The sequence below is a fragment of the Mytilus edulis genome, chromosome 7 (genome assembly GCF_963676685.1).
Source record: "Mytilus edulis chromosome 7, xbMytEdul2.2, whole genome shotgun sequence".
In the NCBI taxonomy this organism is placed as follows: domain Eukaryota; kingdom Metazoa; phylum Mollusca; class Bivalvia; order Mytilida; family Mytilidae; genus Mytilus; species Mytilus edulis.
The window spans coordinates 49,977,083-50,001,900 of record NC_092350.1 but is presented as its reverse complement, the minus strand read 5'-3'; the positions used below and the strand labels follow the sequence as shown (position 1 = coordinate 50,001,900).

General features: G+C 29.7%; 1 protein-coding gene across 17 annotated transcripts in view; it reads right to left on the bottom strand.

Moving 5' to 3' along the window:
* The window catches only part of LOC139481717 (liprin-beta-1-like), an 86,238-nt gene that overhangs the window by 13,331 nt on the left and 48,089 nt on the right, over positions 1–24,818 (bottom strand). For 6 of the 17 annotated variants that reach the window (XM_071265190.1, XM_071265187.1, XM_071265193.1 and 3 more), the window contains 16 exons: positions 22,042–22,150; positions 21,126–21,188; positions 18,525–18,586; positions 17,360–17,444; positions 16,703–16,791; positions 15,899–15,944; positions 14,996–15,102; positions 14,022–14,241; positions 9,440–9,554; positions 8,433–8,555; positions 7,697–7,841; positions 4,796–4,907; positions 4,317–4,405; positions 3,529–3,654; positions 1,397–1,528; positions 674–862 (listed from right to left, as the gene is read on the bottom strand). In XM_071265190.1, coding sequence (XP_071121291.1) covers positions 674–862; positions 1,397–1,528; positions 3,529–3,654; positions 4,317–4,405; positions 4,796–4,907; positions 7,697–7,841; positions 8,433–8,555; positions 9,440–9,554; positions 14,022–14,241; positions 14,996–15,102; positions 15,899–15,944; positions 16,703–16,791; positions 17,360–17,444; positions 18,525–18,586; positions 21,126–21,188; positions 22,042–22,150 — 1,812 coding nt within the window. The remainder of the gene's footprint in view (positions 1–673; positions 863–1,396; positions 1,529–3,528; positions 3,655–4,316; positions 4,406–4,795; positions 4,908–7,696; positions 7,842–8,432; positions 8,556–9,439; positions 9,555–14,021; positions 14,242–14,995; positions 15,103–15,898; positions 15,945–16,702; positions 16,792–17,359; positions 17,445–18,524; positions 18,587–21,125; positions 21,189–22,041; positions 22,151–24,818) is intronic. The other 11 variants (XM_071265195.1, XM_071265204.1, XM_071265203.1 and 8 more) reach the window with 5 other exon arrangements.

Here is a 24,818-nt window from a genome sequence, read left to right as displayed (position 1 = left end):
AAATTAACTTACATTTGCTTGCTTGTTTTTTTTTTCAATATGTTATCTATAATCTATATTTAATGTGGAAATTGATGTTATACCACATCTTTAAAATAGGTGTTAAGCATATCACTGAAAATCTCATCTTTTATCATGTAATCTCATCTGATGTCAATTAAATCATTCAATAGTACATTTGACTTGAGCAAAGAGGTATATTATTTTTACCTAAGAAATCAAATACTGATGATAATACAAATTTGAATCAATCAAATAAAATTGCCACCAGTGAAAAATAATTGATTCAACAGTATTATATGGAATTTAGATTTTTTGATTTTTTGATAAAATCTGTAAATGTGTCAAAAGGAGTTTATCATTTGCTTACTTTGCAATCACATAACTCCAGATATTTCCAAATACATTGGTATATGAGCTGACAGCATTTTGATTTTGACCCCCCCCCCCCCCTCCCCCATTCTTTTAGCTAAACATAACAAAGTTATTAAAAACTAAAATGAAAGTATATGAGAACAGTGACTAACTTACAATCAAGAATAGTAGATTAAAGTAAAGGTTTTATTTTGCTTGGCACTTTTAGAAGTTTACCCCCTACCACTTTTCAGTCTATCACTACCCCATTAAATAAAGTGCCCCAGTAAAAATAATGAATAAATATTATATCACTTACCTTGACTTTGGCATTAGGTAAGAGTGGAATATATGCTGGGTTAGATTCATGCTCTCTCTTCTTGTGTTGTGTATCGTTCCCTATTAATGCTATAAAATGTGTGTTCAGATGTCTCCGTAATAATGTCTTATTTGATGGTATTGATAACAACTGGGCAAATAATTCAGCACAAAATCTAGGTTCCAAAACCTGAAAAATAAATCATATAAATATTAAATAACTGATGGCCAAATACAGAAAATTTTGAGGATTATGACTGTTTTATAGGGTTCACACATTTAATTTATTTTTTTTACCAAGTTATTTATGCCTGAAACAGACATGAAAATCAATAATAATATATTTGACAGGCTCGCTTTAGGATGAAAACAATTTGCTTTTTAATTCAACTTGTCTTAAAGCAGCACACTACATAATAAACCCTTTAAGTTTTGCTTTTCAGATTCTTCAATTTACAAAAATCATTAAACCTACATCTGAAAACTGTATTCTACAACCAAGCTACCCTTGCATTTTCAACAATGTGAAAGTGAATCTATATATATGTTAGAGCTGAATCTTTTTTTTTTTAAAGTATATCACTCATTGTCATAGCTGTAATTTTCACAAAAGGCAATCTTATTCATTTAAGTGTGTTGGAGTTACTGTTCAAATACACTACACAATACCTACAATACCTAAAATGAAAATTCTGTCCATATTTATAAACTTTTTGATATTCACCATTAAAGCACCATGTACACCACTGCCCCTCATATTTGGAGCATATTCTGACAAATCAATCGTCCGTAACCATTCCATTACTCTATGATTTGTCCATAAGGCAACATCTCCAGGGATATTCTGCAAATGACCCTAAAAATAGAAGAAAACAAAATCATAGGTTCAGGGTTTCCCCTGGGTCAATTATTTTTTTCGCCACCTCTTTCGCCAAAACAATATATTTTTCGCCACTTTATTATTTTTTTTTCGCCAAGTAACATAAATATATTTTTAGTTTTAAAATTTATCTTTTTTTTCTACCCCACTCCCCCCTTTTCCTTCTCTTAAATAAGATGATTTCACCCTTTTGTACTAAGAAGTGGTTTTTACAACAAAACAGAAGTTTTTATCACATGAAATTGATCCCTTATTTCATGTGTAGTCATTACATTGAAAGGTTACTCTCATTCTAGGGGTTGTTCCCAACCTTTTGGATATATTTCTTCAAAACTACAGTTTTCTTTTCTTGACCATCATAAATGAAAAAGTTGAGACGTAAAACTATGATTGAAACCGTGACGTGTGTCACTCAAACGACTTTAAAGTAGTCTCCCTAATCAATTACCTATGTTAAGTAAATGAATAATTAAAAGTTTAAATAGGAGATTTTTCTTGGTTTTGAACATTTTTCGTCACAACAGCTTTCTTTTCTAAACTATCTTTAAAAGGAGAGGAGACGTCAAAAGTTTGCTTCAAACACGTGCGTCACAAAGTGGTAAATAAATTATGTATGTGACATTTAGTGGAAGCCATTTAACCATATCATTTTGTCAAACAATTCAATCAACACCTTTATTAATTAGTCCTTTGTTGTCGATAGCTATAAAATGCAATCAGCTGATAATTGATTTTCTGTCCAAATCTTAATGAGATCAAGGTAAATTCCAAGTATAGTCTGATCCGGTAAAGTCTGAGAAACTCGAAAAAAGTAAATAAACAAGATGGAGGAAAATAAATGTTATATATATTTCTTTCGCCAAATTCTTTCGCAAATGACGAATTTTTATCGCCACAATTATTATTTTTTCGCAAATTGCGAAAATGGCGACCGCCAGCGGAAACCCTGCATAGGTTATATAAATGCTTTTAGAACTTGATGTTTTTAAGGAACCCCTTTTTTCATTTTGAATGATTACAAAGACATATTCAAAGTCACTACTTGAACTACATTTTTCTTTGTGATACAAAACAATAAAATTTCTACTCTGAAAGCACATACTTATGTAACTTTCCAAACTAATCTTTTATCCTTTGTTTTCTGCTCTTTGATCGGGTTGTTGTCTATTTGACATATTCCCCATTTCCATATTCAATTTTATTGTATAAATAGGTTTCTCGCTTATTCAAATTATTTAATACATGATAATTAACTAACATGGTTTTACCATCAACCTTCACTATAAAATGTAAAGGAAAAGCATTTATAAACATTGTTTAGGACTTTCTACAAATGATTGACAAGGTAATAAAGCAAGAGAAATTTTGTAATTATGATCCAGGAAGAAAGAAACTGTTTTACAAGACAACTAACTCAACACCAATCATGGTATTTATACTGTTGAACAGTTGACATTATTGATACTTTACAAGAACTCTATATATTTCATGAACTACATGTTAAAGGTGTTCTTCAACTGCATCCTGTGTGATACTATATTTCTCTAAATTATGACAATTAAATATGTTAAATTAAAATGTTGAAAGTGGAGACATATTGGAATCAATTTCTCCCATGATTTCAAGAACTTTTTTTGTGAAAATATGGTGACTTACTTTATTTACTTTTTTAATGATGTGCAAAAAGATGTGTTCTTTCTATATGACATAATCAGGCATGGTCACCTTTTTTCTGGGTGCCACAATAGCAACTTCAGAGTAAAGCAAGAAAATTTTACATAATAGTGATATTTTGACAACAGAGAACGGAAATCAAATGAACCACATATTGATTACAATATAGGTGGGGAAATATGACCACAAGAGTTTTTTTTTACACATTGTGACTTGGATGGAGAGTTTTGTCATTGGCACTCATACCACATCTTTTTATTTGGAGAATACACTTAACCCTATTTTTAAGATCTTTCACTAACCTCATCTGGTGAAGGTCTTCGTCGTAGGCATTGTGGATTATAACTATGAGCACGTAAAATCTGTATTCCTCTTCTGATACTGATGTGGTGTAACTCATTGGTCACTTTTAAAGCTACTAAATCATCCTGTAATGTATAATGTATAATTGTTGTGAATTTTTTTTTTGTGTTTAGTTCAAATTAAACGTTGAATATATATTTATCACAAACATACTTTTTCTTAACAAGTGTGATTATGAGAAAACAGAATTTGTATCTTAAGTTTCTTTTTAAATGTGTCGTATATGTACAGGGTCTACCTGGTCTGTAAGTGTAAGGCAAATACATATAAAGCCTAGCTGAATAATATTTGTATATTCAGACATATGTATGGCTGATAAAACCTAGATAGTAAGTGTGTAAAATGGAATGACCTTTATGTTAATAGAAGACAGGGTAAATTCAGCTTCCTTTTAATCACTTAATTTTCATTTCTTGTATCCATGTTAGCCATTTTGAAAAGTTAAGTCAATTCTAAACTGATTTTGTGTTCACTTCTTTGTACAGTTTTTTGTTGAAGGGGGTTGGCTGATGTATCAAATAAATGGAGAATGTGTCCATGGGACAAAACAGATGATGCCCCTGCTTGCATATAGCTTTATAAAGGGACAGAACTAAATCTGTGTTTTGTAGTAATTAGCATTGTGCACAAGTTTCATGACATTTGGTTAAGGCAAACTAAAGGAAGAGAACTGAAACAAATTTCATGATGTACATATGGTTAACCTTAATGCTGGTTCTGTACTTACAATTGTAAGAAAATGTAGCATTCTGCCGTCAATTCTTGCATCATAAAAATAATCTTTGTACTGTGGAAGACCTATATCATCTAACCATCCTGCAAACAATATACAAGTGTTAAATATAATATGTGAATGTAAAACATAGGTAACAAGAATAAATAATACATTATTGTTTGCTGAACTTATTATAGAATGTTTTCTCAAAATACTTATTCATAAATATTACAAAATTTTCTATTGATGAATTATTTAAAAAAATTTAGTAATATAAATTCAGAAATAATTGCGTTTTGCCGCGATAGACCAAAATGCGAGAATAATTACAGCGATTACAGGAAAAACTGTATATAAATTTATCTGTCAGAGTTCAGAATGCAAGTTCTTATTATTGCCATATTCACCCAGTCACATTATTTGCAATAATAAAAACCTCGCAATTATTTCTGAATTTATAGTAATAATGATTTGTTTATTGTCAAACTTACGTGTGACCCAATTGTGATCCAGGAAGTTGAATTTTTCTGCTGAGTTTGCTGATATTGACTGAAGTGCTAGCTGTAATTTTTTCCGATGCAAGTAATTCTTTATTCCTAATTCCTAAAATATTAAATAACAATACATAAGTGACTATATAGCTTTTGAAAAGTAGTCCTTTATTTCACTGTTTTTTTTTAACATACTTTTCTGCTAAAATCTTCATAAATGTACAACTTGTTGGCAGTCTACACATTTAAACATTTTTGTTGAAAAAGCGAGACATAGTGATCCAACATTACGTCATAAGCATTCACAAATAATCACTCTGTGATTAAGTTTTTAAATTTTAATAACTTTCTTAAACTATTTTGTATTTGTACAAAACTTGGACAGAAGATTGATCAAGTGCTAGTATCTAGAAGGAATTTTTGTTAAAATACCTGTTTGTCCGTATTTTACTTATAAATGAACTTAGCTTTTCTTCCAGTTCTTATAACATACAGTCTGCAGTTAAGTTTGTAAAACATTTATTAGATTCCTAAACTATCCTGGATTTTTCCAAACTTGGACAGAAGCTTCTTACAATCAAAGATAGAATCGAGAGGAATATTTTTATTATTTTTTTCCCTCATTTTTGTTGAGCCTGCGATTAACAGCAAAAGTAGGTCAGACACTGGGTTCTGTGAAACCCTTACAAATTTTTAAACTACCAAGTCGGACCCACATGCTCACACATTTTTCTAAAATGTTAAATCAAATTACAGTGAGTTGACTATGGGTGTTACTGTAAAACTTTACCTATAGCTCAACCTGTTTTTAAAATTGACAACACAATAGGGACATTTAAATTGACCAGTTGGTATTGTTAGATTTAAATCTACCTTGATGCTACCTGTAAAGATTTTTATTCACCTAACCCAAAGTTTCAGCATGCTTTTTTCCTGAACTTTTTCTTACCTAGGATTATTCTATCAAAAAATTGATAGGGAAGAAAATAGTTTTGGTTTTCATTGTTTTAAATCCCTGATATATATAATTATCTATTTTTTACCTAAAATTCTAAATCAGTAAAAGATTAAATTAAATATGTCTTACTATGTTTGAAAATTTAAACTGTTTTTACACACTAAATGCTTCTTTAAAATTCTAACCCTTATATATAGTATTGTCCATCTCCCAGTGAAACAAGAAATAGCTGTTCAGGTGTTTACAGTTTAAATTTTCAGATGGATATGTTGTTCATTTCTTTACATGTCCCTTCAAGATTCTCATTTTGGATTATTATTTGCAATGTTTGAAATCTTTTGATGTCATTGTGCATACAATATTGGAGTTATTTTATTTGAATTCACTTCTTAGATTTTTTATAGCAATTTTGCTTCTTAAAATGTGATGTGTTTTTTTCAAGATTTTATTGTCATGAAGGACATCAAGGAGGAAATAATTCATTCAAACTGTTTTGTGGGACTTACATATGATGTTGTACATGTAAAATTCGAAAATAATTTTGGAGTAAACCTTGCTGTGTTTTTTCTTTGAAATCTATTATAATATTAGTGGGACTTTTGTACATAAAATGCTGTGTTCACTCAAGGAAATTCAAATTTTCATACAATGGGATTTAGTTATGTTAAAGATTAAAAAATTTCAAAACTGGAATTCAAGTAGGAGATATAGTGTGAGTTCATCCAACATGTTTCTGTGGCTTTAAATGTGAATTTAAAAACATTCATTATTAATTTTGGGATCTATTACAAACTTAAGATGATTTACCATTTAAATGGGATCTTGGAAATGAAATAAAATGTTGAATTAATGCAGTGGATATAGTCTAATCTAGTGATAAAGTGAAAAATGAAAGTAAAATATTCTAAAATATTCCTAACGCAAGGAAATGTTTTAAGTGAATGTGAAATTGGAAATAGTCATTATAAAATTCTGGATCAAATATTGTTTGATTTGGAAATTTATAATAGGAAATGAAATAAAATGTTTACTGTGGATATAAAAAAATCAAGTGATATATAGTAAAAATATAAATAAGATATTACAAAATATTTGTAAAGTGAGGATAACTATTTGGAATATAGTAATGGAAATGATAAAAAAAATTTACAAGATTCTGAATTATGTATAGATTCTGCACCTGTTAAATTAGGATGTATATCATGGGAAGTTAATCAGAATTTATACTATGGATTTAGAAAAAAATCTAGTGAAGTAGTGAAAAATGAATGAAATTGGGAATTATTTAAAAACTTTGGAACTCTGGATGAGATGTCAAATATTAGTGTAAAAAAATAAATGAAATTGTTTATTCAAATATGATTTTGATGTTTCATAAAGTGAGTAAAATATTACGACTGGATTATTTAGGGTATTAAACACTGCTAGTAGTGGCTATGCAAACATTAAGATGAAATGTAGTGCATTTTAGGCCATGCAATTTTAAATAAACTGCAAGAAAATAACATATATGATATAGTCATTCTTGTTTGGCTTGATCACTCCTAATATTTTGAATGACAGTAAAATAAAAAATCTCTCAATAGAATAATCCTAGGTAAGAAAAAGTTCAGGAAAAAAGCATGCTGAAACTTTGGGTTAGGTGAATACATTTTTTTACAGGTAGCATCAAGGTAGATTTAAATCTAACAATACCAACTGGTCAATTTAAATGTCCCTATTGTGTTGTCAATTTTAAAAACAGGTTGAGCTATAGGTAAAGTTTTACAGTAACACCCATAGTCAACTCACTGTAAAATGATTAAGAATTTTAGAATTATCGTTTATTTTACAACCTAGTAGAATCGAAGACCTCATTGGTGTGAACATGGTGAATTTGAAATACACTACACACATAAAATATAAATAAGATTTTTATCAAAACATATCCATATCACACTTACTTTTTCTAAATCATGTGAGGTAAATTTTAACATCTGGTCGCCATTTTTGATATATTTCCGACATTCTACAAGATACATATTTAATCCAATCTCATTCATCCATGCTGTCACACGATCACTGTCCCATCGAGCAAAAGGTGTATTACTGAAAAAGAAATATCCATGTATGAAATCTGTCTCTAAAAATTAAGTACAATGTATGCATGAAATAATAATAAAATAATATGTTTCTACAACAGACAAGTTTTTTAGTTGAAGTAAATTACTGTAAACTGTTTAAAGACATCTTCCAAATGTGATACTTTTGCCTATACGTGTAAGACCACATAAATTTAACACTCTTATTCAGGAAACTACTTAGATAAATATGACACATAATTTAATCTAGTCAAACCTTAGCGATAAACAAGTCTTTATCGGGTGAAATCATGTTTTTTTTTAATTTTTAATGAGAAGAATTTATACAAGTATGTTGTCCACTTGATCTCCAATCCTTTAAATATTTATAACTTCACTTAATTAATACAATTTTAAGATGAAACCTTGTGTAGCTTTCTCTTGTATTTTGGGTCTACCCAAACCAATATAAATTCAATTTAGGATTTTCATACAAAATATTTAGTTATTCTCAGTTTTAAATTCTTTTTATCATATCTTTTCAAAAATAATTCTTCTTTCCTTCTATAGTGTTCTTAAAGGCTTTGTCCATTTATCAATTTTTAATATTCCTACTTACTCCTGAACTTTGGTATCCTTGGACCAGCCAAGTCTACCAGAGGCTGTCGCCCGAACACCTCCTCGTTTAAACTGCTCTGTTTTTTCTCTTTCATGGAAATCTTGAGATCCACTTCTTTTTAATCTAAATAAACAATAAAACAATGTTAATATGTATTCTTAATTGCTTTACTAAGGATATTACTTTCAACAATCCAATGTTCACAATACATGTTCTATCAAAAAGATTTACAAAATATTGTAGTGTTTACAAAATAAATCCTCTGTATAAATTCTCAATTCTTCAAGTGAAAACTTTCAACACTCACTTCAATGAGATCATATTTCAGATAAATCTTGCAAATTGAGGAATACCTTTCTAACATGTACATACATGTATATAGTAAATAAATTGAATCTCTCTAGAACACGCATGTAACAAGGATGTGTCCATAGTACAAGGATGCCCCACTCTTTAACCAAAACTTTAACCTGAGCTTTGCACTATCTTTTTCTTTGTTCAGTTGACCTTGAAATTGGGGTCAAAACTTTAATTTGGCATTAAAATTAGAAAGATAATATCATGGGAAACATATGTACTAAGTTTCAAATTGATTAGACTTCAACTTCATCAAAAACTACCTTGACCAAAAACTTTAACCTGAAGCGGGTCCAACGGACGCACAGACAAATGAACAAATGGACGGACGGACTGACGAACAGAAGCACAGACCAGAAAACATAATGCCCCTCTACTATCGTAGGTGGGGCATAAAAAGTAACAATAAAACAAAGCAATACTGTTGATTCATTTATTTTCGTGGGTACCAATGTTTATGGATAGCGGACAACTTGAATTTTCCTTGATATTTAATTTGGTTTTGGCAATTTCTGCATACATTTCCTTTAGAAAATTAGTATGTCGATGAACACTTCAATTAGTGGTTACCTTGATCCCATCAAATTTATGAAAATTGGTATTCGATGAATATAAATGAATCCACAGTATCTTGTATAATAAATACATACTTTCCTAAAAATCTGCGTAATCCTGATTTTTTCTTGGCATCCATCGGCATTCCTCCTGCAATACCACTTAAATGTTGGAGTCCATCCTCATCATCAGTAACTACTTCTGTTTGAGCTGAAAAGTGCAGTTAACAAGTCATTAAATAAAAGAAAAAATCCAGACTTTTCAGAGGCTCAGTTTGTTTCGCCAAGAATTCTTTCTATTATAGTTTCTTCTTATCAAGACCTTTCATTTGAAAAGAAGCCAACCAATTATGAAAAGTCCACTGACTAGCTATGGGCATAACATTTACTTCACTTGAATAGTTTTAGTGCAAAAAGACAGGTCTAAATAGATTTTCCACTGTGCTGCGAGTAGTCCAGATCATCATGATAACTGCTAGTTTTTTGTTTTTTTTTCAAATGTCTATTTTTATAGATTCCTTATTCACAGGAAGGCATCAAAGCATATACTTAAAATAGCCTTCAAAGACTTCATAAGTATTCGGACTACACTACGAGTAGTTTTTCTAATAACAATTTGACATCCATAACCAAATTCAGGAAAATAAAAAATCCTGAGACTAAATCATACTTCATGTTAAACTTTGTAATCTGTTCTTGCGGTATGTAAAGTTTTGTTTAGAAATATTTACAATAAACAAATCTGTTATCATTATGCTTTTACAAAAACTGAACCATTTGTTACTAAATACAAGAAGTTAACAACTTTGATCTATCATCACTATAGTTTTAAAAAGTTATATAAACAAAAATTATCTTAGATTCTTGCCAAAGTAATAAAAGAAATTGGCAAATTTATAACATATTATGAGAAAGTAAAAAGATTCTTTAACATCAAATTACAATGAAATGTACATTTTTCTTCTTTAAATAATTGTTGTTAATTGAACAAATGCATGCACATATGGAGTATACTTGAAACATGCTAAACAGATATGTTTTCAACATAATATATACTTAAATTATATTCATTTATTTCTAGCATTCTAAGGTATTGTTAAATTGTCACATAATATTACATAGCATAATTATTAAATTTACAATTATTTAATATACCGATCTCAAGTTCTTTCTTTTAAGGTGAGGGGCTAATGGGGGGTTTGTTTTCTAGTGTTACCCTTTTCTGTCCATTCAGCAATTCAAAACAAAGCTATTGCATGAGCATCAGCCAAAACTTGAAATCTATGATGACAAGGTTGAAAGAGTGCAAACTCATTTTGATGGGGGAGGGGGGAAAATAACTTCAAAAGAAGCAGGGACATGCTTTTAAATCTTCATTTTCCATTTCATTTTTAAATTTCATATCTATTTCTCATTTTTTAAATAACATCTTCAATCATTTTATATTTAATTTCTATTTCTAATTCAATTTCAAAAAGTTATTTTCAATTCAACAATAAAATGTAATGAAACAAATTTATCTAATAGATACAACCAATAGACAAACCAAATCATCATTATTTCAGGAATCAATAAGAAAATGGATTATGAAAAATAAGCAAAAATACATTACCTAAATTCAAATCATCCATAATTGTTATTAAAACAATACAATCAGTGACAAGAATCTGGAGTAGTAGTACATCCCATTATTAAATGATTACCCACTCTTACGTAAACCTACTTAACGCCAACAGGATGCTAATAAACATATTGTTCTTATCATTTCCTCTTAAAACAACCGTATGTTAAATGGATGGGCAATTTTTATCTGTTGTTATGGAAACATAAACAAATGGTTTACTGCATCAAAAGAAATATGAAATCCTAGATAACAGATGCATAAATGAATTTGTTTATTGTTCTTGCATGCATTTTTGTTTTTTTCATTCATAATTAACTTTGAAATATTATCTGTAGAGAAGTGATATAGTTAAGAAGATTTCGAATTTGAAGATTGAGTTGATAAAACCCTATTAAAATGAGGATACCATTTTGAAAATATTTAGCAATAAATCTAAATCATGGTTTTATCGCATTTTTGTTTGATTGTAGCTATTTTAACATCAATTAAATTTCTTATCGTATAGATATCATGGATATCGTATTACACAAGAAACTATTTTAGACATAATTGAAATGTGTAGAATTTCTAAATATTCTTCACACATGAACGTATGATCTGTCCAATCGTTTATGTTTAATTATATATATTGTGTTGAATCAGTAGAAAGAGAAAAAAAATCATCTTTCTCTAAGGCTAGTTAAGATTTGTCCCCCCCCCCCTAACCCTTAAAAAAATCACCCAAAAATTAAAAGGTTGATATTAAATCTCAAGACACTATTTTAACTATTCACAAGGGCAAATACATAATAACTAAGAACCCCCCCCCCCCCCTACCCCTTAAAAAAAATCACCCCAAAATTAAAAGGTTGATATTAAATCTCAAGACACTATTTTAACTATTCACAAGGGCAAATACATAATAACTAAGAAAACAGTTTAAAGAAAAAATAAAAGAATAACGTGTCCATAAGACACCAATGCTGATGATTGTAAATATGCAAAAGTCAATGCACCAATTCATACCTATTGACATTATGTTTTCTTTGAAATTTGAAGACATTTGTTTTTGTATGTTGTCTTAAGAGATTGCTGGGGTGCTAGAGAGTTCTCACTGAATAACAAACAGTAATGGGGTAACTCAAGAGCAGTGTAAGTTACACCACCGAAATATCCACCTTGATCTTTTTTTGCTGGTAATATTAATAAGCATTTAGTTTAAGTTTCATCACATGTTTAATTGAGGTAACCTAAAGTTTGAAAACAGAAACCAATTTTGGGACGTTCAGATCATCGAAGGTAAACCTTAGTGACCATGCCACTCCACAGGAAATAAATATTTTTTTTCTCAAATATTTCCATTTTGAGTGTATTCTTAATTAAATCTTGATAAGCATGGCTATTAGCACTCTCTATATCACATTTACCAAAACAAATTGCTCGTTGTTTACGTCCTATTGTCATATTTTTCATACAGATTCAGAACTTGAACAAATTAATGTACAAATCATGAAAATAAATTATGAAACATAACCTGATTGTCATAGATTTTTGGAATGCCACAAGAAAGAGATTGTTGGGCAAATTATGACATAAAACAGGTCACATTTAGACCACAAACACAATTTTTGCAAGGTCTTTTTCTTTACAGAAATGAATACATTTACCCAATACTTTAAAAATATTGGATTTTATTTTACAGACACAATTGTTATTTTGCACAAGAGCTTTCTAAAGCCTCTCAAATATATACAATTTGATTATTTTTGCATACAAAAATAACAATTCATGTTAGAGTTAGTGATCTTTGGCAAGCAATTTAATTACAGAGTGTTTTATTATTGATTATAACCATGCTGACAAACTGGAATATAATGAGCTTACAACTGAGGAGGATTATAATTCAGAATGGGGATATACATGTAAATCTGGACGCATGCCTTTTTATTTTTTTGTTTTGAGCAGTGTGTATCTGAGAAAGATTTAAGCACAGAAAAAATGATAAACTGTGTAATGTCTATTACAAGTGGAAATATTCTTGAAGTTTCCTACTCAAAAATAGTCTGTTTTCACATTAGGTGGAGGTGATTCATTGATAAAAATTTGACAAAACATCATGAAAAGTTTATGAAAAATGTATTTTGATCGTTAAAAGTCAACTCATCTTAAAAAAAAAAGAAACTTTTAAATTCAGTTCAAAAATTAATTAATTTATACTTTTAATGATATGTATGATTAATCAAGCTACTTGTTCTTTTAGATAAAAATATTATCCTTGTTTTCAAAATTCCAATAGGGAACTTACTTTATATAATTGTATAAATAAACCGATTTTTCAAGACGTTTCGGCCATTGGCCTTCTTCAGTTCTTTGTTTTTCCTCTCAACTATATGACTTTATCTTAATTTTTCAAGAAATTTCAGCCATTGGCCTTCTTCAGTTCTTTATTTTTCCTCTCAACTACATAGCTTTATCTTTACAATATAAAGAACTGAAGAATGCCAATGGCCAAAACGTCTTGAAAAATTGGTTTATTTATACAATTATAAAAGTATTAATAAATAATCTAAGTATACTTCAAACTGTTTTGATATATTACTCAAGGCCTTAAATTAAATCTGAAACTAAATAGGTTCATGAATAGATGTTAACCTTTTGATCTTTTATTTATACTTTAAGTTATATGCATAATCATTTGAGCATGATTTTACCTTTATTTTATTAAAATATGTCTTTCAGATATTAAATACAATGAATAGTTAAAATAAAAGAAATTTTGCAATATCTGAAGTAGTTATTAAGAGCTTTATCCATGGGTTTTCAGATATATCATTTTTAAGATTAAGATCAAGATTATGAAAAGGGATGAAGAGGTTATCAGGATCTTTAACCATGGGTGTCAAGCCCTATTCATATTCAGAGAAATCATTTTTTTAAGATTAAGATTACATAAAAAAAGAAATGATACCACTTAATCACACTGCTCAAAACCTTACAGGGAACCAGGCTGAACTGTAACAGTATTATTTGTTAGTCAGAGTATTGGACAGAAACGTGGCATGCGGAGGTATTTACACTTATCTACTGCAGACTCTATAATGGTAATCCCATCACCTAAATTAGGGGCCGAGGTACTCCTTTTGCCGCTTTTCACCCTCATCAAAGCCCTGCCTAATGCAGGAAAGCCCCGAGACCTTCGGACTTCGGTATGATCTTCCTTAACTAACGTACCATATGATTCCGGACCAGCAGAACTGTAGCTTTCTGGATGATTATTGTTAGTAATTATATGTTTCTGGAATATAAATAAATTATAGTTAGTAAAAATGTGTCAACTTTGGAGTCATTTATTTACTTAAGTTTGAAAGTGGTATCATGGGTTTTGATTATTGATACAATTAAATGTGATATTTTTTTGTATTTTGAAATATAAAGTAAATCTAAATATATGATTAAAATTAACTTCTTTTCCAATATATTAATACTAATTAGTATTGGTATCTATTAAATGCTATCTTTATGCTGTCTATTAGAAAACTTACATAGTAATCACAGAATAACTTTTTAAAGTTTTCAAAAATACATGTTTTTCATACTTTGTTTGATGGTAAATATCTTTTATCATGGAAGGCATTTTAATTTTGTCATTCTAAGAGGTACATTTCATCTTGGACCTCATGTTAGTCTACCTAAGTGTTCTACCATAATTGTGAAGCTAAGGCATTTCAACTGACAATGACCCAAAATTTAGATCAAACATAACAGTTCTAGAAACAGGAATTGTTTGGATGGACCAAACAGCTCAAATTCAGGATTTTATAAAACTGTTCAAGTGACTTGTAAAATTTTTATAATTTCAAAGTTAGTAATAAATTGAATAATAGGAATATTCTGAAAACCATCTGTAAGACTGTTTAAGAAAGATTTTGAATATTCAACAATGCATATAGAATGTCATAATGTAGTAAGTTTTAGTTTTTATTTCGAAAGAAAATGTTGAAATTTTTTCACTTCTAGGATAAATTTATTTCAGAGTTTAATCAACTTACTTTTTTATTAGTCGGTGTGACATCTTCGGCACTATTTGATCGTTGTAATCCACCAGAGGATCTTTTTGGAGTACTGACCAATAAATTGTTTCCATCATATGACTGAACTATAATTAGATTTTTAAAAATGAAGTGTAAATATGTAATTCAATAAATATTCTGATAAAACTATACCTCAGTTTAATATTTTTGAACCCCTTCCCCTCTAAAAAAAAAAAAAAAAAACATAAACCACTGTATAAATTTTTCCTAAAACTTATGCATGGAAAAAAATGTCCAGATCAAATAAAAAGAAAGAAATTAAAATAGTAGTGTGACCTTTTTAGCCACTTCTCATATTTTATTGTAAATTCAGAAATTATTTAAAGGTTTTTGTTAATGTGAATAATACAACTGGGTAAGTAACTCAATAATATGAACTTGCAGTTAAACATCTAATACATAAATTTTTATCGGACCACAGATGAATTATCACGTTGTGATTGGTTAAATTCCGTCACGTGGTGACCCCCTATGAGACCGTATGGGGTTAGTAAGTTTCATATGGGGTTAATGGCGACGTCATCTATTAATGTTGTTGTGTTTCATTGTTTATTTTTCAACAGAACGCCGCAGAAAAAGTCCAGCGTCCGATAAATTCGTTATACGGTTAACTACTGACCCCCTATGCATCCATAGAGGGTGAATAAAATTCATAAGGGACTCAGCCTCCGTCCTCACCCCCTATGGATTTTACTAACCCTCTATGGATTCGTATGGGGACAGTAGCGAACCATATAACTTATAGTATGCAACTTTTCCTGAAATCAAAACAAGTAATCTCTTTGCCCAATCTTTAAAAATCACAGTAGTTTGGAATTAACAGTATTTGTTTTGTCATGAGAGAAAATAAGTTGTACTTACCAGGTGTACTTGTAGCACTAGGGGAAGAGTAATTCTTGTCATCAAACTGTAAAACACAAATTAAGTTATAAAAATATTTCTTTGTAGTCAACTGATTTCATTTCTTATTTCTTATCTTTTAATCCCATGTCATAATGACATTTTAGATACGCATTTTATTTTCAACCGTAGATTCCAACATGATATCATCAACATTTTTGAATAAGTGAATGTGGATATTTCCATGACACACAGATGATGCCCCTGCTTGCAAATAACATTATAATAAATAAACATAACCAGAGACCTGTCAATGTGAAGACATCAAATTTTAATTAATGTGTGTTTTATGATAATATGTGTTGTGTATAAGTTTCATGTCATTTGGTAGAGGCAAACAAAAAGAACAGAAATCAATTTTGTGAATGAACAAGGCTAACACTTAATGCCCCTTTTGATTAGGGCCATTCCAGAAAAAAATGTATGGGGGGTTGGAAGGCACTTTTTGTCAGCACCCACCACCCAGACAATTGTAATTGAGACTTATAGTGCATTATAGTGTGAAAAGTTGCTCTGATACCCATCACCCATGTATTATTAATATAATGTGCCTTCCAACCCCCCCATACATTTTTTTCTGGAATAGCCCTTAGCAGCGATGGCATAACATATTATGATTGATAAAATTGTAACAGACTACAGCTGTTTATGTTTTTAAATAAATTGTTTTTCTGTAACCAAAATTTCTCAATCTTTTTTCTTTTAGATTTTTTATTTAAAATCAAAATCTGTAAATTTGTAAACTATTTAAAAGCTGATAAATACCATATCTCTAGTAGGATCTGACAATGAAGGTGTGGTAGAACTTGTTGAGCTTGTGTCATCTTCAGCATTAATCATCATTTCTTCTAATGCTAGAATAAGATAAAAATAAACACAATGTAATTAGCATGGTTTTTTAAAATACATATATTGTCATAAGAACTGCAATTTATCAGATAGTGTCCTATTTAATATAGTGATACATTGTATTGTGACTAAGTGTGAAATTGTTGTGGTTATGCTGACATGGCTTGATAACTTTGATATACCCTGTCTCTCTCCTTTTTGTTTATTATTTGAAATGTCTCTGATTTGCAAGATTTGAACATTGGTAAACAACTGTTGCCTTATTTTAGGAGACTGAAAAGACGAAAAATAAGCTGAAAATTTTTCATTCGCATTCAAAATGTTTAACGTCCTAACGTCAATTCTAATTCGAATTGGAATGCGTGTCAAATTCGCTTCACTGTCCTAACGACGTTAACTTTTAATTCGGATAAACAAAAACATATTTCTAATGCGAATTAGTTAATTCGAATTACCAATTTGAATTAAAAAAGAAGTGTGAACGTGATTAGTGAATTCGATTCAAATTCAATTTGAATTAAAGGTACATGTGAACGAGGCATAAGTCAGATAAAATTGTTAATGTATACATACCTTTTCTACCCTGAGCATGAATGACCATTTCTTCAATCTTTTTATATTTTCTTACTAATTTCCTCATTTCATCAATTCGTTTGTCCTAAAAATAGAAGTAATAACAGTTCATGGATTTAGTATAAATAGTTTTAATTAAGTATTATGTGTCCTAAAATGTAAGTGATAACAGTACATGGATTTAGTATAAATAGTTTTAATTAAGTATTATGTGTCCTAAAATGTAAGTGATAACAGTTCATGGATTTAGTATAAATAGTTTTAATTAAGTATTATGTGTCCTAAAATGTAAGTGATAACAGTACATGTATTTAGTATAAATAGTTTTAATTAAGTATTATGTGTCCTAAAATGTAAGTGATAACAGTACATGTATTTAGTATAAATAGTTTTAATTAAGTATTATGTGTCCTAAAATGTAAGTGATAACAGTACATGGATTTAGTATAAATAGTTTCAATTAAGTATTATGTGTCCTAAAATGTAAGTGATAACAGTACATGCATTTAGTATAAATAGTTTTAATTAAGTATTATGTGTCCTAAAATGTAAGTGATAACAGTACATGGATTTAGTATAAATAGTTTCAATTAAGTATTATGTGTCCTAAAATGTAAGTGATAACAGTACATGCATTTAGTATAAATAGTTTTAATTAAGTATTATGTGTCCTAAAATGTAAGTGATAACAGTACATGTATTAAGTATAAATAATTTTAATTAACCTGTTTTTCATCAGAGACAATATTGGTCATCCTTAACATATTTTTTAGATGGATGTTTTATTTAGTTGCATTTATTACATGCATATTTAGGACATGTTTATATAACCTGTTTTGTATTAGACTGATGGGTTGGTCTAAAAATGAAGTTTGAAATGCTTTTCTATCCATTGCCTACTCACATCATGGCACTTAATTATAATTCAAAATATACACACAGCGCCACTAAATATTATTTGATAGCTAATTTAGTGTCTGCTATATAAATAAACCATGACACTTCTCAACTTTTTTCATCAATCAATTAATTTCCCCCAGATTACATCATTCCATTTGAGTTATCTCCCATTATTATAATCTTTCATGAATTATCTCCCCTTGTACATCTATCATAACACCTGCTGTCAAGATTGTACTTAAACAGTCTAAAATTAATGACATACTTTTTCTTGATTTGATAACATCAAGGCATCTACTGCCTTCTTTAACTTTTCCACTTCATATTCTAAAAAAGAAATAATAACAAATTAAACCACACCTATAGCTTAAGTACAAGTTGCATAATTTTACAAAATGAGATGAACTTATATGATAAACCAAAATATATATAGGCCACAAAGCTGCAGACATGCCTAACCAAACAAAATTTATTTTTTGTGCAAAAAAAATGCAAAAGTTTTACTGAAATGTAAAAATATGACATGCAAACAGTCTAACAAACTTCAATAAGTATTCATATTAAAACCTCAAAATTTGTTTTTTATGTCTCATATCCATGTACTAGTATTGACTATGGTTTTTTAAACCTCTTTTATACTTTTTATTATTTAAACCAAAGAAAACAATGAAATGGTATGGTAACTTTTTTTTCCCATCACCATTTTTTCTTTCTACAAGCACATAATGGCTTTCATATCCACAGCACAAAATTAAGACGCTTTACATTTAAAGCACCATCTGTGCAAAAACCTACATTTTGCTAATAGAACATTTAAAATAATGAAATCACACATTTTCAACATAATATTAGTAGAACTCAATTTTCTATGACAAAGACAATAAAACCTCTAAAACATATAAAAGTTGTATCATCCATGCAACTCTACACAAAAAGAAACTACATAAAATGTAATTGTGAAAGGTAGTATGAAAACTAAATTGTATGATACCTTAGGTCATCATTCATCCTCTCAAAAAGCCCATGGTTACCTTAAATATAGACCTCCTAACTTCAAAAAGAATAAATACAGACACAAGTAAAAGACCAGCCTGGCACATTCAAAGTTCAGTCAGGCATAATAAGTAGGTTACAACTGCCAAATTGTTGCTGGAAGTTTTGCCTATTCATTATCTTTATATGATTGGGTGCAAATAATGTCTATCTGTGACCAATTGAGAAATCAAAAAAGTGTTACAATGTTACTAAAGAGGCCATGGTAATAAGTTATAAAATGCTTATCTATTCCATTAAGACGTCCATTATCACTGAACTAGTATACATATTTGTTAAGGGGCCAGCTGAAGGACACCTCAGGGTGCAGGAGTTTCTCACAACATTGAAGACCCACTGGTGGCCTTCGTCTGTTGTCTGCTCCATGGTCGGATTGTTGTCGCTTTGACACATTCCCCATTTCCATTCTCAATTTATCTCATATGTAGGCTTCAATCTTTTCAAAAAATTAAAGTTATAGGAGTCCTCTTGTAATGTAAACTTTCATACTTTTATGAGGTCTGAATATTTCAAAACTGACCAGTAATTAACAGCCTTATAGTGGACACATATGATTAATATTAATTTACACAAGAAGCAAATTTGAAAGAGACGTGCTAGTCAATAACTAAAGCATACCTGACAGTCACACAAATGGTCACAAAAACTATTGAGAAAATATATTTACAGATGCAATTAATACACCAAAAGTAAACTGTACATTTGTTAAAACCATTTCATATCTAGAATAAAATCATGAACAAAACTTATTGCATGATTTCTTCTATATCAATCAGCAAATATAAAGAAACAGAACCAAAAACAGGTGTCCTCAGTATTTAATAAGCAATCTAATTTAAATACAGATACTGTGTTCAAAATTTCACTAAAAGGGTCTGACATCATTATATTTTTGATAATCAGGAAGATTAAAGTATGTACCTAGTGAATGTCTTAAGGTCAAAAGTCAAGGTTATGTCAAATGTGCTTAGCAACCACCGTTTTGAGATCTTCAGTTTTTGTCATTTAAATGTTGAATCAGAATTGTTTCTGCCTTTTAAAAAATAATTATCAGAACAAAGTGTATAGGAGTTTTGTCAAGCCAATGAAGGCGAAAAAGCAATACATTATCTGTCTTTCAAGAAGGCTGCGTTACGGCAAACTGGCTTGGACATAAAAACGGCTGAAAAACAAATATGAATGAGTATTCTAATTAAAATCAACATGAAAATGTTCTCTGACTAAATGTGATGAATTTAGGTGAGCATGCATGAACTATGGGATTTTGTGACTGTTCTGTGATGGAATCTGGCTTATTGGGCACTTACCAATACCGCAAGGGAATTTTCTACGTCTAAGCGCTGCTTGAAATGTGAAAAGAAATAGGAGATATTCTTTAAACATCTTGCATGGGGAATTGAATAACTATTTCTTCTGACTCTATAAGCTCAATTAAAAACATTTTTGAATGGTATATTATTGTTAAGAATATTCAAAATCTTACAGTACCCTATAATTCAAGTAAAGATGTTCATGAACATACTTTAATGACTATTTTTATTGTTAACTTAATAAATAAGTAGAAAGTAAAAAGGTCAAAAACTTTAAATTTTTAAAATCATACCCTGCTCATATCAAAATATGTCTATCCCTCCCTTACTTTCCAGAGAACATTTTTTCTAAAAACAAATAAAAATTCCAACCACCAAAACTAAAAAAAAAAAAGAAAGAGAACTCTGAAGAAATAGATTCATTAGAGGAAGAAAGTGTTAGTGGAGAATTAAAGGGGAATTAAAAAAACAACGACCATCTGTTTCAGGCAATCTTTTCTTACGTTTTCGTTTTAACCTATCTAATGTACGTTCTCGTTCTAATCCTTTGGTACAGCTTATGTCACCTGGAATCGAATCAAGCTATATAACTAGAACTCATCTGCATTATTTCAATATGATAACTATCTGTAGGGGTACCAGTGTTTTTTAAATTTTAATTCATAAACTTTCAGGGGAACCCTGTGTCTAACCTGCAAGAGCTGGTATCAGTTATGTTTACTTTAAAGTAGAGGCTCTAAAGAACCTTTGGGCCATGTGAGCTAAAAATTAAGTTCATTTATCGCTATGATAGGAGTAAAAAAATGATATTTTATTCACAATTTTGCATAAGATACTGTCTTTTGATCATAGAAAGCTCTTGTCCAAGTTACATCAAATTCAATGAAGGTTTGACAAAGTTCATTGATGTCTCAAACAATTATCAAACAATTGGGCTGAATGATAATGTTCACACAGAATACAATAAACAACAGCCATTTAACAGAAAATTGCAGCAAAAAATAATTTACTGAATTTTAAGGGGATTCAAATATCCACCAATCACAATGTCTTTGTTTTTTGCAACATATATTATTTCATTTTCAAATACGCCTTGTTGCTCTCAAACCCCAATTACAATTTTTTGTAAATGGAGGCTTTTCTAAGTGTAATTTTTTAAAGCAGCAAATAAACTTTAAAAAGTTAATCATTCATCTTAAACATGTTAAAGTGTACTATATTATAAAGATACATTAGGGGATAAAATGAAGAGTATAAAGAACCACAGCAAATGATTAGATAAAAAGCAAATTGATGGAAACCACAATTTAAATGGAGGGAAAAAAATTAAAAAATGTTTTTAATGTTTCATGGATGTTTTATAATAAGAAGTTAAAAGTTAATTTTGGAAATCCATTTCTCCACAAATTTGACATTTACCGTTTGAATCTGATCCTACAACTGTTCCATTTCTGACTACCCTCTGTCGAAGTTCGTTGATTTCAGCATCCTTTATTGCTAATTTTGATTCATGTTCTTTGATCTGTCGCTAAAAAAAAAAAAAAAAAAAATCTATTTTCAACAAATTTCAAAATACAAAAGAAATGTGTCAACGATTGTTTTGCAATCTACAATTTAAACCAATAAAAGCAAATATCTACCTCATTATCAAAACAATAAACCTCAGACTTGAATCAATTATAACACAATAATAGGTAATTATAATCAATAAATTGCAGTAGAAATATATGTAAATCTTGTTTTGGTATTAGCTTGGTATAGAAATTTGATTGTGGAATCAATTATAACGGCGAGTGCACCTTTTGTTCTTCCTCGATGTTATGAGTCTAGAGTGTTTGCTCTGTCTGAATCAGATGAAAAGCTTGGTGTTTGTGATAAGTGAAGGTTTTTTTTCAATAACAAGTACCAAACCAGAACAAGGATATGTAAAGTTTGTAATTACGCATCTGAAAATGAAAGTTGTATCATGACTTAAAAGTTGACCTAGAATTTTTTTACTAACTAAATGGCAGAAATCGTTTGTATTTTTCTTTTTAAGATAATTTATAGACTTTCATGCCATGGGAAAAGAGTTGGAACTTGGAACTAGCTATTTAATTGAGAATTTAAGCCAGTTTGGCAATAAGTGAAAAGAGATGTCAGATTTGTTTCCCTAAACATTGCTGTAGTGTATGCCCCTTATACATTGGTGATATTCACCCTAAACAATGTAATGCTTACAAAAGTTTAACCCTGTAGGATAACTCATTGGCAGGGTTTGAACACATCAGAATATATGCAAAGATAATGACTTACTCAAAGCTGAAATTAGCATAGATCTTGACAAATAACTGAAACGGACATTATACGAGTTAAATAATGACACTTTACATAAAGTATGGACATTTTTCTTTGTGTTGGCGACAAGGAAGGATGGCGGTTTAATGTTTACTTTCCCTTTAAGTCTTGTGAAGACTTTGTTAAAGTTTTGATGTTGATTTTTTTTAACTATGAATATTAAATTCTGCATTTATTTATAACATTGACAATTTGTTTTTTATTTAAGGAATGACTGTAATATTTTTTTCTGTCTATGAAGAAATAACATAAAAAATTTGGTGCACACTGAATAATGCGTGTAGCAGGTTATTTAAAGGGAAATCACACTATTTATACTACTAATAATAATTCATTGAAATTTTGCATGTAGACATTTCATACTTATTACGATATTTTAGGCGGAAAAAATTTTGGGGTCACCGATGTTGTTTTCGAGATATGACGTCATCAAAACTTCAAGAATCGCGTTATACCAAAATATAGAAATAGCGCTCTAAAATGCTTTAAAATGGCAAAATTATTGAAAAATGATTTTGAACTGGAATATCAAATACAGTCAAATGTTATTTGTACCTTAAACACATTTTATGGTCTCTGTTTCCTTATTTTTGGAGACCTTTGGTCATTTCCCGCCATTTTTAATTGCTATTTATAATAGATTTTTCTTGAAATAAAAAAAATCTACTAATGTTTTCCCCTTCAAACTTATGCATAAGTTGCGGCTTCAGGGAATATTTAAAAAGCATAAATAAAAAAAGGGGGTCACCGATGTTTTAAATCCGTTAAAACGGAAATAATGTTATCGTCGAATTTTGGCGGGCACTATAAACTTTTCTGTTAACGTTATAGAACGACGTTGCTGGTATAACAGCATTTCTTGCAACGCTTGGGCTGAATTAAAATATAATAACTATATCATGATTGAACATTTTTTTAGGTATTTAATTATTCATTAATATTTTTATCAATCTATTGAATCGTTAAACATAGATACAGTAACATTTTATTGTAAAGTAATTGTCAAAGTTGAAGTCATCATTGGTATTTCTTAATTGCATTTGTTGTATGGGAAAAACGAATGTTTGTCTCCGATGATGCCGTATTATACAAATAAGTTTCGGCTTCCAGGTAAAGAATCTTCTATCTCAGAAGACCGAAGGTATCCGTGCTAAAAAGTAACACGTTCCTTTTAGACTGCAGACAGAGTAATTTCACGAGCTTGTCCATTCGCACCGTGTAGATAAAACCTGAAATGCCATGTTTAAAATGCCATAAACTCTAAACGTTAATAAAAACTATTTTCGTAAGGAATTAAAAAATGGTTAACATTTCCGTAATAACATAACGCTTCATAAGTCAGTTATTCGAACTGTGGAAACCCAATTTTTTGTCTGAGTTCTATCATCCCGCACCCATTTTTCATACATCGTTTCGTGTTCATTGTACATAATATGTTCAGTGTTCATCGCCTGGGTATGAAAGCTTTATGTATTACTTATATATGATATTTCCGTTCGATTATTCGCGCAACTTTGGTACGTTATGAGAAATACAATGCATCTGATAATTCAGTGCTAATACAGATTGACAATAAAAGACACATCGTTATATTGATATCAGTTGATATGTAATAAATAAATCTTTTAACTTATAATAAACGGAACTAGTTTTTTTTCTTGTTCTCAATCTGTTACATCTTTCCGTGTTTCTGTGGAAAAGTTGATATATTTTATCTAACTCTAGTTTTTTTATCAGTGTTGATAACATTTGTAGACATTTTAATGAGTTCGAGTTCCAGTTAGATTTTGAGTTGAAGTTCGAGTATCATTTTGAGTTCGCATATTAACTCGAGTAAGAGTTCTAGATAAAGCTCGAGT